Here is a 13,462-nt window from a genome sequence, read left to right on the forward strand (position 1 = left end):
TTTGCAAGCCTATGCGCTAATCGCTGAACTATACCGGCCAGGGCTCATCTGTGCATCTTAAAGGCTGGCAGAGGGCAGGAATACCCAGCACTTGTCCACAAATAGGCGGTTGGTTGGTAGGAGTTTTCCAAGCATTGCAGGAGGCCCGTGAGGCCTGGCCTAAAAGGGATTTTAAGGACTGAACTTTCCCTTTATAAGTGGGGACACAGAGGCTTTGGGCAAGAGGGACCTGCCCAAGTTAAAACAAGGAGGAGACAATGAAGAATGTCAGGGCAGGGGGAAGCCAGGCCCTAGACAGCCTCAGTGCCCGGCCCACACACAACACACCAACACAGAAGCTGGCCCCATTCATAATTTAATGGCTGTGCAGGCGCTGGTCTCTTATTTCTGCCGCTCCCGGGCCCACTGCTCTGGGGTCAAGGTTTTCTGCTCAAAGGCATGGATATGCGGGAGCTCTTCGGCCAGACACTCGTTCACCAGCCTGAGGGAGAGATGCTGTCAGGGAACCGCAGGGGCCTAAGCCACAGTCCCCGAAGCTAGGGAGACCCAGAAGGCTGGAGGTGTCCTCAAGTAGCACCCAGGACCTGGGACAGGAGGCAGAGGGCCCAAGCCTCAATTCTCCCAGCAGGGGCCGAGAAGGCGAAATCCTTGGGGCCGTCGCCCACAGGACTGGGCCGCATTGCCGGGGCGAGGGCGTTGGGTTGCGGGGAGTGGCCGGGGCTGTGGGGCCGGGACCGCGCTGAGCGAGGGGCTGCCCGGGCCTCACCGGTGTCTCTGAAGCAGCGGCTTCCCCTCGAACTTGGCCGACACCACCAGGACTCGGAAGCTGGACGCGCAGCGGTTGAAAGTCGTGTCCTCCACTTCCTAAGGGGCAGAATCATGTGGATGGTGCTAGGCCGTCCGCCCAGAAGCCCCTTGGCCCTCGCCGGGAGGTCCCGGCTGCACAGCTCACCACGTGCTCTGCCTGCAGGTCCCGCCGCAGTTTCTCCCGCAGGCGATCGGCGCTGAGTTCCATGGCGGCCGGCGGGGGCGACCCGGCGCGGGCAGAACCCGCGATCCCACGCCGGTCACGCTGCTTCCACCCTCACTGCGGAAGCCCCAACTTCCGCCCTTACTGAGGCGTCCGAAAGCGCAGCACTTCCGCCCTCCCGGAAACCCAGTTTCCAACCGCCCGGGCTCCGCGCCTGCCGCCCGCCAGCCAATCAGAGCCTGCGCAGGGCCAGGCCCCGCCCCCGCCGCCCGCTCATTGGCGCCGCCGCCTGAGGTTCGGCGGCGGGTTTGGACACACTGGCTCCAGCCAGGAGAGGGTGTCCGAACCCGCGCTGCTGCAGCCGCCGGGTTACCCCGGGATCGCCACCCAGAGCTTTCCCCCAGACAAGTGTATCACGGCCCTGGCACCCCTCCCCTCCCCTCCCCGAGCTCAGAGGCCACAGCAGCCAACCCACACGTCCCGATGGGTCCCCAGGGGGGTGCGGCGAGGCCCGGGGGCTTCTTCGGCGTCTACCTGCTCTATTGCCTGAACCCTCGGCACCGGGGCCGGGTCTACGTGGGGTTCACCGTCAACCCTGCTCGCCGTGTCCAGCAGCACAACGGAGGCCGCAAAAAAGGCGGGGCCTGGCGGACCAGCGGGCGCGGTCCCTGGTAAGAGGGTGGGTCGCCCGGGAGGAGGGCTTCAAGGAGGAGGCGGGGCCGCGGGGGAGAGACAGTGACAGTGGGCGGGGCCGTGTGGGGCTGAGAGCCGGGCCTGGGGGTGGCCAGTGAGGTCGGTGGACCTGTCTCTGGGGAGGAGCCTGTGGGGAGGAGGAGCCCGTGAGACTGGGATGTGAGGAAGGGGACTGATGGGCCGGGATGGAAGACAGGGAACCTGGATAGGGGCGGAACCCGGGAAGGCAGTAAGTCCCTGTGACTGGAGGCGGAGCTGAGGCTGGAGATGCGAGGCTCGGACCTCTCAGGAGAGGCAGGGCCTCGAGGACAAGGCTTGACGCCCGCTGTGAGGACTCCACTCTGGCAGGGCTGAAGGCGAACCGTGGCGAGGGGATTGGGCTGCACACGGGCGGGGCGGGAAGGGGGCGCTTTACGCACCAGGCCCTGGTTCTCTTCCCCAGGGAGATGGTGCTCATCGTGCACGGCTTCCCTTCCGCCGTGGCCGCCCTCCGGGTAAGGAGGGACGGGGTGGCAGGACCGGGGGCCGGGGCGTGGGGCCCTCCCCGGGCGGCGCTGAGCCCTCTCTCCCGCCCGCAGTTCGAGTGGGCCTGGCAGCACCCGCAGGCCTCGCGCCGCCTGGCGCACGTGGCCCCGCGCCTGCGCAGCGAGGCCGCCTTCGCCTTCCACCTGCGGGTGCTGGCGCACGTGCTGCGCGCGCCGCCCTGGGCGCGCCTCCCGCTCACGCTGCGCTGGCTGCGCGCCGACTTCCGCCAGGAGCTCTGCCCGCCGCCGCCGCCTCACGTGCCAGTCGCCTTCGGGCCTCCGCCGCCCCGGATGCTGGCCGCCAAGCGTCGGGACAGTTCCTTTGCCGACACCGAGTCCCCGCCGGGCCAGGACTCCGAGGCCCCCTGCACCCTGTGCGCTTGCGCGCTTCCGGTGAGCGCTCCACCGGGGCTCCGGGTTGGGGCAGGTCTAGAGTTCAGACGACTTCGGATCAGGCTGTTTATTGGGAGTCCTAAGCCCACTGACATCCTTGGCGCGCCTTGCTTCCATCTCTCAAATGCGGGTGAAAGTACTTGCGGCCATTCCTGCTTCGCACCTTTGCCCGTCGTTCACTGTAAAGTTCTTCCCTAGACCTTAGTCTTGATGAAATGCTACCTCTTTTCCACGAGGTCTTCCTTGGCTCTCTCTCTAAAATTGCAACTTTCTTGGTACTGCTCTCCTTTTTTTAAAAAAAATATGGTTTTATTGATTTTAAAGAGGAAAGGAGAGGGAGACACATCGATAGGCTGCCTCCTGCACGCCCCCTAGTGGGAATCAACCTGGTAACCCAGGCATGTGCCATGACCAGAATCCAAACAACCCTGGGTGCATGGGACAATGCTCAACCAACTGAGCCACACCGGCCAGGGCTCCTTTTTTTTTTTTTTTTAAGGCTTAACACTTATTGTCTAACATATCGTGTACAGTTGACTGTTGAACAATGAGGATTAGGGGTGCTGAACCCATGCAGTAAAAAAGCCACATATAACTTTTTACTTCCCCCAAACAGCCCTCCTTCGGTATCCATAGCGGATTGGTTCAGGACCCTCCTACCTCCTTGGATTTTCAAGTCCCTTATATAAAACCAGTGGCCAAGTGCATGAAATTTGTGCATGCCCCTCAGCCTGGCCTGCACCCTCTGTAATCTGGGACATCCCTCTCGCAATCTGGGACCACTGGCTCCTAAACATTCACCGGGAAGGCAACTATGCTCACCACTATACCACCAACACGGACCTAACCACTCACCTGAATGCCTGCCTGATTGCCCCTACCACTCTGCCTGCCTCCCTGCTCACCCCCAACTCCCCACCCCCCCCTTTGCTGGTTTTCTTGCCCTCAACTACCTCCTACCTGCCAGCTTGCTCATCCTCAACTGCTCCCTCCTCCCCCCAGTCTGATCGCCCCCAACTGCCCCCCTGCCAGCCCTCAACTGCCCCCACTCCCTGCTGGCCTAGTCACCCCCAACTGCCCTCCCCTCCTAGCCTGATCGCCCCTAACTGCCTCTGCTTTGGCCCTGCCACCATGGCTTTATCTGGAAGGTCTCCCGGTCTAATTAGCATATTACCCTTTTATTGTATAGATGGTACAGAACAGTGCATACAATCAGTCCTCTGCATCTGTGGATTCCCAGCCCTGGATAAAAAAAAAAAAAAAACCCTCAAAAATACTGTTTTTTAAACTGTGGTTGGTTGAATCTGCAGATGCAAAACCCAGGGATATGGAGGGCCCACTGGGTATTTGGGGGTGGGGGTGGGGTCTGTATCAATGGACCACCCCAGTTCAAACCTATGTTCTTCAGGGGTCAAACTATATTTTATTTTATTTTATTTTATTATCAGTCTCACACCCTTCACACCCCAAACTATACTCCACAAGGGTTGTTCTTATTTAGTACTGTAGAAGGCTGTGGTACAGAGTAGGTAGCAAATATTTAGTGTATAAACTGAGATGACAGGTCTTTCACTCACATTAAATGTAAGTAAACTGCATAGCTCACATGCTGCTAAACTAGGAATGTGAGAAATGTGTTCTTGGGCAATTTCACGGTGCAAACATCATAGAGTGCACTTACACCTAGATGGTATAGCCTACTAACATCTAGGCCGTCTGATATATCTCCCTCACATATGTGACTGATTCAGCACATACCTGTGCTTGCCATTCAGAGATGAGCCTGTGAGGAACTCTATGTCTAGCTGCAGTGGCCATGCTGTTGTAGAATCACTGCTAACACTCAGAGAAAATTGGCCAGCTTAGTCGCCATGGGCGAGTATTGCAACTCCTCCATCCTGTTTCCTCATCTACAATATAACTTAAGAGCATGTGCCTCTTAGGGAGCCCCTGGAACAGTGTCTGATCCATAGGACTTCTGTCAGTTACATCACCACTCCCAATTTTCTCCCTCCCCTCCTGCCCCCTCCGACAGGATGAAGAGGGCCCCCTGTGTTGCCCCTACCCTGGCTGCTCCCTAAGGGCCCACATGACCTGCCTGGCAGAGGAGTTCCTGCAGGAGGAGCCAGGGCAGCTTCTGCCGCTAGAGGGCCGATGCCCTGGGTAAGTCCCTCCCTCCCCCAGCCTGATTTACCTATGAAGACGAGATAAACCAGGCATCTGAGTTCTCATCTTGGCACCCAGGGCCTAGCCTGAAGCAGGCTTGTGATCCTGACTCTCTCTCTCTCTTGGCAGCTGCAAGAACTCACTGCTGTGGGGAGACCTGATCTGGCTATGTCGGACGGGCTCCGAGGAGGAAGAGGAGAATGTGGAATTAGAAGAGGTGAGAGGTGGCTTTGGGCCCTGCCCAGTCCTGTCCCCTGTGCCGTCTCTGACCACCCTTCTCGTCTTCACAGGAACACTGGACAGACGTGCTGGAGCTCTGACCTCAGCCCCCAGCCCTCCACCCATTCCTTTTCTGTGCCACTGCCTGAGGGTCTGGGCAGTTTTTACAATAAAAAGTCTGAGTGAAGGGGATCTTCCGTTATTTGCTGGGGGTGTGTGTGGAGTTAGGAGGCCAAGGCCCTGCCAGTCACTGGAGCCCGAGAACAGAGGAAGCGGGTGGGGCCACTGGCCCCAGATGGACCTGCCTGTCCTCTGCTGGAGGCCCTTGTGCCTCAGCTTTCCCCTGGCCTGCCTCTGATCACAGTTCCTTTTTATTTTATTTAAATATATTTCTGTTGATTTCAGAGAAGGGAGAGAAACAGCAATGATGAGAATCATTTATTTATTTATTTTTATTAAATTATTATCTGTGTACATATTGGGTCGGCAGCTAAGTAATTGCGGATTTTTAAAAGAAAATCAAAGACAATTTTTTCATGGAACTAAATAACTTTATTCTGTAATGTATTGCCCATTTTGATCAATGACCTTTTGCCATCTTTCAGGCAGCATCATAATCCCACGTTCAAAAAACTTCTGGTTTTTATTAGCAAAAAACTGAATCAGGTACGATTTGACATCATCATCATTATTGAAATTTTTACCATTCAAGGAGTTTTGTAAAGATCAAAACAAAAAGTAATCAGATGGTGCAAGGTCAGGACTATATGGTGGATGTGGCAAAACATCCCAACCAAGCTCCATTAATTTTTGCCGAGTGACCAAAGATGTGTGTGGCCTTGCATTGTCATGATGGAATACAACACCTTTTCGATTTGTCAATTCGGGCCGCTTTTCTTCAACTGCATTGTTTAATTTCGTTAGTTGTTCAATGTAGACATCAGAATTGATCGTTCGGTTGGGTGGTAAGAGTTCAAAGTAGACAATTTTTTTGTAATCCCACCAAACTGATAACAAAACCTTCTTTTGATGAATATCAGCTTTTGATGTTGTTTGAGTTGGTTCACCTGGCCTGCTCCACGATCTTTTCCGCTTGATATTGTTGTAAACAACCCATTTTTCATCGCCAGTTATCAGTCGTTTTAAAAATGGATCATTTTCATTACGTTTCTTTAGCAAATCGCAGCTGCTAATGCGTTGGCGTTAACTGTGATTCTTTCAGTTCGTGAGGAACCCATGTATCGAGTTTTTGAACATAGCCAAGTTGTTTTAAGTGATTTTCAATGCATGTATGTGATACATGAAGCTTCTCTGCAATCTCACGTGTTGTACTGTGACAGTCCGAATTGATTATTGCTTTGATTAGGGCGTCATCAACTTCAACTGGACAACCAAAGCGTTTTCATCTTTGAGTGAAAAATCACCAGAACGAAATTTGGCAAACCAATTTTGACACTGCCGTTCTTTTAAGGCTTCGTCACCATAAACAGCACATAACTTTTTATGAGCTTGCGATGCGTTTTTCCCTTTGCGGAAATAAAAAAGCAAAATATGACGAAAATGTTCCTTTTGATTTTCCATTTTTCAACGAACGCCAAACGAAAACTACAAAACAGATCAAAAAACTTTTTTTACTGATTAACAGCTGAATAGCCAACTATCAAATAACAAAATGTGTTTTACATTTGTACTACGTCTGCAAACCTAAAAATTCAACTGAAGCCATATATGTGTGAAACCCGCAATTACTTAGCTGCCGACCCAATATTTTAACATTGCCCCCCCTCCCATACATACCCTCCCTCCCCAGAGTTTTGTGTCCATTGATTGTACTTATATGCATGTGTACAAGTCCTTCGGTTGATCTCTTATCTCCCCCAGATCTTCCTACCCTCCCCGCTGTAATTTGACAGTCTGCTTGTTGCTTTACTGTCTTTATATCTGACTTTTGGTTCATCAGTTTATAATGTTCTTTAATATCCATAAATGAGTGAGGTCATGTGGTATTTCTCTTTCATTGACTGGCTTATTTCACTCAGCATGATGTTCTCTAGTTCTATCCAGGTTGTTGCAAATGATGAGAATTCTTTTTTATGGCAGCATAGTATTCCATTGTGTTGATGTACCATAGTTTTTGGATCCAATCATCTGCTGACGGGCATCTAGGCTGTTTCCAGATTCTAGCTATTGTAAATTGTGCTGCTATGAACATAGGGGTGCATATATCCTTTCTGATTGGTGTTTCTAGTTTCTTGGGATATATTCCTAAGAGTGGGATTACTGGGTCAAATGGGAGTTCCATTTTCAGTTTTTGAGGAAACGCCACACTGTTCTCCACAGTGGTTGCACCAGTCTGCATTCTCACCAGCAGTGCATGAGGGTTCCTTTTTCTCCGCAACCTCGCCAACACTTGTCATTTATTGATTTGTTGATGTTGGCCACTCTGACAGGTGTGAGATGGTATTGCATTGTTGTTTTGATTTTCAATTCTCGGATAATTAGTGACTTTGAGCATGTTTTCATGTACCTTTTGGCCTTCCTTCTGTCTTCTTTTGAAAATATTCTATTTAGGTCCCTTGCCCATTTTTTAATTGGATCATTCATCTTCCTTTTATTTAGTTGTATAAGCTGTCTGTAGATGTTGGAGATTAAACCTTTATCAGTGGTAACATTTGCAAATATGTTCTCCCACACAGAGGGCTTTCTTGCTGTTTTGTTGATGGTTTCCTTTGCTGTAAAAAAGCTTTTTATTTTAATGTAGTCCCATTTGTTTATTTTCTCTTTAGCTTCCATTGCTCTAGGGGCAGTATCAGTGAAGAAGTTCTTTTGGCATATGTCTGAGATTTTGCTGCCTGTGGCTGCTTCTAGTATCTTTATGGTTTCCCGTCTTATGTTTAAGTCCCGTATCCATTTTGAGTTTATTTTTGTGTATGGTGTAAGTTGGTGATCTAGTTTCATTCTTTTGCATGTATCTGTCCAATTTGAGACTGTCTTGATTCCATTGTATATTCGTGCCTCCTTTGTCAAATATTAACTGAGCATAGTGATTTGGGTTGATATCTGGGTTCTCGATTCTATTCCATTGATCTATATGTCTGTTCTTGTGCCAGTACTAGGCTGTTTTGAGAACAGTGGCTTTGTAATACAGCTTGAAGTCTGGTATTGAGATCCCTCCTACTTTACTCTTCTTTCTCAGGATTGCTGTGGCTATTCGGGGTCTTTTATTGTTCCAAATGAATTTTTGGAGAGTTTTTTCTAGGTCAGTGAAATATGCCATTGGTATTTTAATGGGGAGTGTATTGAACCTATAGGTTGCTTTAGGAAGTATGGACAATTTGATGATGTTGATTCTACCAATCCATGAACATGGTATGTTCTTCCATCTGTTTACATCTTCCTCTATCTCTTTTTTCAGTGTCGTGTAGTTTTCCGTGTATAGGTCCTTTACTTCCTTAGTTAAGTTTATTCCTAGGTATCTTAATTTTTTTGGTGCGATGGTAAATGGAATTGCTTTTTTAGTCTCTGTTTCTATAAGTTCGCTGTTGGTGTGTAGAAATGCCATAGATTTCTTGGCGTTAATCTTGTATCCTGCTACATTGCCAAATTCATTTATTAAGTCAATTAGTTTTTTAACGGAGTCTTTTGGTTTTTTTTTTTTTTTATGTACAATACCATATCATCTGCAAATAAGGATAGCTTTACTTCTTCTTTTCCAATTTGGATGCCTTTTATTTCCTCTTCTTGTCTAATTGTGATGGCTAGTACTTCCAGTACTATGTCAAAGAGGAGTGGCGATAGTGGGCATCCGTTTTTTTCCTGTTCTTAGAGGGAATGGTTTTAGTTTTTGCCCATTGAGTATGATGTTGACTGTGGGTTTATCATATATAGCTTTTATTATGTTGAGGTATGATCCTTGTACTCCCACCTTGTTGAGAGTTTTTATCAGGAAAGGGTGTTGGATTTTATCAAATGCTTTTTCTGCATCAATTGATATGACTATATGATTTTTATCTTTCAATTTGTTTACGTGATGTATCACATTTATTGATTTGTGGATATTGTACCATCCTTGCATTCCTGGAATAAATCCTACTTGGTCGTGGTGTATGATCTTTGTGATGCTCTGCTGGGGCCGATTTGCTAGAATTTTGTTGAGGATTTTGGCATCTATGTTCATGAGGGATATTGGCCTGTAATTCTCTTTCATTGAGTTGTCTTTATCTGATTTTGGTATTAGGGTGATGCTGGCTTCATAGAAGGAGTTTGGAAGTGTTCCTTCCTTTTGGATTTTTTGGAATAGTCTGAGGATAGGTTTTAGTTCTTCCTTGAATGTTTGGTAAAACTCTCCTGTGAAGCCATCTGGCCCTGGGCTTTTGTTTGCTGGAAGCTTTTTGATAACTGTTTCAATTTCTTCCCAAGTCACTGCTCTATTGAGATTTTTAGATTCTTCCTGATTGAGTTTTGGAAGGTTGTATTTTTCTAGGAATATGTCCATTTCCTCCAGGTTGTTCAGTTTGTTGGAATAGAGTTGTTCATAGTATTTTGAAACAATCCTTTGTATTTCGGCGGGGTCTGTTATTATTTCACCTCTTTCGTTTCTGATTTTATTTGAGTTCTCTCTCTTTGTTTCTTGGTTTGACTGGCTAGAGGTTCATCTATCTTGTTTATCCTTTCAAAGAACCAGCTCTTGGTTTTGTTGATCTTATGTATTGTTTCTTTGGTCTTTATGTTGTTTATCTCCGCTCTGATTTTTGTTATTTCCTTCCTTCTGCTTACACTGGGCTTTTTTCGTTGCTCTTTTTCTAACTCTTTGAGTTGTAGAGTTAGATCATTTGTTACCATTTTTTCTTGTTTTTTGCAATATGCGTGTAGGGATATGAACTTCCCTCTCAAAACTGCTTTTGCTGTGTCCCATAGATTTTGGATTGTTGTGTTTTCATTGTCATTTGTTTCCAGGATGTTTTTAATTTCTTCCTTGATTTCTCTGGTAACCCAGTCCTTGTTTAATAGCATGCTGTTTAGTCTCCATGTGTTTGATTTCTTTGGATTATTTTTATTGTAGTTAATTTCCAGTTTTATGCCACTATGATCTGAGAAGATGCTTGATATGATTTCTATCTTCTTGAATTTGAAGAGACTTTGCCTATGTCCCAAAATGTGGTGTATCTTTGAGAATGTCCCATCTGCGCTTGAGAAGAATGTATATTCTGTGGCTTTGGGGTGGAATGTTCTGAAGATGTCAATTAATTCCATCTGGTCTAGCGAGTCATTTAGGATTGATATTTCTTTGCTGATTTTTTGTTTAGATGATTTGTCCAAGGGTGACACTGGGGTATTAAAATCTCCTACTATGATTGTATTGCTATTAATCTCTCCCTTAATGTCCTCCAGCAGGTTTTTTTTTTTTTTTTATTTTTTATTTTTTTTTTAATGTATTTGGGTGCTCCCATATTGGGTGCATATATATTTACCAGGGTTATTTCTTCTTGTTGGATTGCTCCCTTTAGTATTATGAAGTGACCTTCATTATCTCTTGTTATGCCCTTCACTCTGAGATCTAATTTCAGATATAAGTATTGCTACCCCAGCTTTTTTTTCATTTCCATTCGCCTGGAAAACCTTTTTCCATCCCTTCACCCTCAGTCTGTGTGCATCTTTTTTTCTGAAGTGGGTTTCTTGTAGACAACAGATATATGGGACTTGTTTTCTTATCCAATCCGTTACCCTATGTCTTTTGATTGGAGCATTTAGTCCATTTACATTTAAAGTTATTATTGATAGGTACTTATTTGATGCCATTTTTATTCTATACCCCTGTGTTCCTTCTTTGCTTTCTATTTCTTTAATTTTACAGTAGACCCTTTAGCATTTCTTGCATTGCTGGTTTGGTGGAGATAAATTCCCTTAGTCTGTTTTTGTCTGTGAAGCTTCTGATTTCACCTTCAATGTTGATTGATAGTCTTGCTGGGTACAGTATTCTTGGATTCAGACCCTTCCTTTGCATATTTCATCCCATTCCCTTCTGGCCTGATAAGTTTCTGTGGAGAAATCAGTTGCTAGTCTGATGTGGGTTCCTTTATATGTAACTTTCTGTCTCTCTGGCTGCTTTTAAAATTCTTTTTTTGTCGTTGGTGTTTGCCAGTTTAATTATAATGTGCCTTGGGGTCAGTTTTCTGGGGTTCATTTTGCTTAGGACTCTGCGAGCATCTTGGATTTGTGTGGGTGTTTTCTTCTCTAGCTCAGGAAAGTTTTCTGTCATTATTTCTTGAAATACGTTTTCCATGTCTTCCTCAGTTCCCTTTCCTTCTGGAACCCCTATTATTCTAATATTGTTTTGTTTTGTATTGTTCCAAGTTCCCTTAGATTTTCCTCCTGCTTTTTAATTTTTTTTCCCCCAGAAGCTGTTCTAATTGGGTATTTTTTTCCATCTTGTATTCTAGCTCGCTGATGTGGTCCTCTGCTTCTTCTAGTCTACTCTTGATGCTTTCTGTTGAGTTCTTTACAGTAGCGATGTCATTTTTATTTCTTCTTGGTTCTTCTTCATTTCCTCTTGGTTCTTACTCATATTGTCAAATTTGTCTTCCATTCTTTTTAGCCATCTTATGATCATTACTCTGAATTCTTGCTCTGGTAGGTTGCTTGCCTCTATCTCGTTTACTTCCTTTTCTGGTGAAGCCTGCTTTTCTTTCATATGTGGGCTGTTTCTTTGTCTCCCCAGACATCTCTTGTTAGGATGTCTGGTTGTGTAGTTCTCTCTCTCCTGCTTTGATTTAAAGGCACAAAATACAACACAACCAGGTACAACACACAAGGCACTGAATAGAAATGTGTTTGCGATATTAATAATCACCAATAAAGGTGACTAGAACCCAGCTAACAAAAACATACAATCAAACAAAAAGAATAGGCAAATCAATCTTATAAAAAAAGCATACAACTTCAGTATAGTTAACATTCAACATACAACTTCAAAGAGTTAGAGAGAAAGACTTTTTTTGTTTTTGTTTTTAGGACAACGGCGAGGGAGGTGTGAATGGGCTTGGAGCAGGGGGTTGGAAATTAGATGTATACAAGTAGGGTGAAATTTAGGAGGGGGTAGACAGAAAGAATGGGGAAAATCTAGAGCAGGAAAGGGTTAAGATAAACAGGGTACCAAAAGAAAAGGTTGGAAAGAGAGTGAAGGCATAAAGGTAGGGTTGAGATAGAATAAAGTGATGGAGATGGAAAGATAAAGAATGTAGAACTGTAATCCTGAAATAAAAAAAAAAATATAACAAAATAAAATAAAAATAATAAAAATAAACAAAAGAAAATAAGATAAAAAAGGTATAATAGTAGTAGTAATAATGTTGATTACGTATACAATGTAATAATTATAAAGATAAAATCAAGTGAGGAAAAAGAAAAAAAGTTTCTTGAATAAATGCTGCAAATAATGAAAACAAAAATAAAAAACAAAAATTAAAAAATTAAAATAAAATTAAAATAAAATTTGCAGTAATGAAGGTCATTTGCTTCCTCTACTGTTATGATCCAGTCCTGATTTTTAAGCAGGTTTTGCTTTGTTTTTATTACACTAGAGTCAATTTGTGAATTAGCCACTGGGTGGCAGTGTTTCTAGGTTGACTTCCCAGACTCTAGCCTAGGGGTGTCGAACTCAATCTGCGGGCCAAATCCATCCCGCCAGGCCTTGCAATGTGGCCCGCACAGCGCTGTCATCACTGCACTCCACTGCGTTTCCATCACAGTGACAGTTTATGACTGTTCAGTAAACCATTCGGCCCGCGATTTAGGCTGGATTTTAGATTTTGGCCCCTTCTCTGACTGAGTTCGACACCCCTACTCTAAAGCCTCTCCAGCTTTTTTTTCTCCGCCCTCTTTGCAGCAGGAACTATGGAGGGGGGGAGGGGGCAAGTCTGAGCAACTGCAATCTCCCGCAACTCTCCGATATCCCTCTGAGCCAGATCCAAATGTGTTGCTCCTCAGATATCTCCCCTGTTAGGAGCCCCGTCCACTTTCACGGGTGACACCCGCCCAGCAGCGGGGGCTTCTACTTGTAATCACCGCCCTTGTCCTCCAGCTTCCGCGCGCTCTGTGCGCACCGGTCTTTGTTTTCGCCGCGAGCGCTCTCCACCCTCTCACCGAGAAATCTGACCTTTTCGCCGTGCGGTGGGGCACTCCCGTGAGGCCAAGTGTTCGCGCCGCCTGGGATCCGCGTTATGGGGGTCACAGCTGCTTGGTGGTCGCTGCGGCTGTGGATATTCAGGCCTCTGACATGATCCAATCTTTCTCTCAAGATGGCGAGGTTTCCCGTCCAAGCCGGTAGGTAGCTCCGGGCAGGGACGTAGCCCGCGTGGGTGCTTCCCTGCGAGGGGTACCTCTGTCAGCGGCCCCCCAGCAGTTTCTTCTGGTGTTCGCTGTCTCCCAGCTTGCCGATAAACACTCACAGCTCAAGACCGTCAGCTGCTCTCTTTCTGCTTCGGGACAGGGCTCAGAA

General features: G+C 46.6%; 2 protein-coding genes across 5 annotated transcripts; one reads left to right on the forward strand and one right to left on the reverse strand.

Moving 5' to 3' along the window:
- Positions 1 to 339: 339 nt before the first annotated feature.
- Positions 340 to 1,159, reverse strand: BOLA2B (bolA family member 2B). The gene is made up of 3 exons (XM_036413004.2): positions 953 to 1,159; positions 767 to 864; positions 340 to 481 (listed from the first exon to the last, which is right to left on the reverse strand). Exons 1-3 carry the CDS (start codon positions 1,013 to 1,015, stop codon positions 382 to 384), a joined length of 261 nt encoding a protein of 86 aa, XP_036268897.1. The 5' UTR covers positions 1,016 to 1,159; the 3' UTR covers positions 340 to 381.
- A 134-nt stretch (positions 1,160 to 1,293) lies between these two features.
- On the forward strand, positions 1,294 to 5,342 carry SLX1A (SLX1 homolog A, structure-specific endonuclease subunit). 4 transcript variants are annotated; one of them, XM_036412975.2, is made up of 6 exons: positions 1,294 to 1,641; positions 2,106 to 2,157; positions 2,242 to 2,580; positions 4,616 to 4,743; positions 4,876 to 4,963; positions 5,037 to 5,342. In XM_036412975.2, exons 1-6 carry the CDS (start codon positions 1,454 to 1,456, stop codon positions 5,064 to 5,066), a joined length of 825 nt encoding a protein of 274 aa, XP_036268868.1. In that variant the 5' UTR covers positions 1,294 to 1,453; the 3' UTR covers positions 5,067 to 5,342. The 4 variants fall into 4 exon arrangements, with proteins under 4 accessions (XP_036268868.1, XP_036268869.1, XP_036268871.1 ...); XM_036412976.2 differs by lacking the exon at positions 4,876 to 4,963; XM_036412978.2 differs by lacking the exon at positions 2,242 to 2,580.
- The last annotated feature ends 8,120 nt before the right edge of the window (positions 5,343 to 13,462 follow it).

The sequence above is a fragment of the Pipistrellus kuhlii genome, unplaced genomic scaffold, assembly GCF_014108245.1.
Source record: "Pipistrellus kuhlii isolate mPipKuh1 unplaced genomic scaffold, mPipKuh1.p scaffold_m20_p_48, whole genome shotgun sequence".
Classification (NCBI taxonomy): Eukaryota; Metazoa; Chordata; class Mammalia; order Chiroptera; family Vespertilionidae; genus Pipistrellus; species Pipistrellus kuhlii.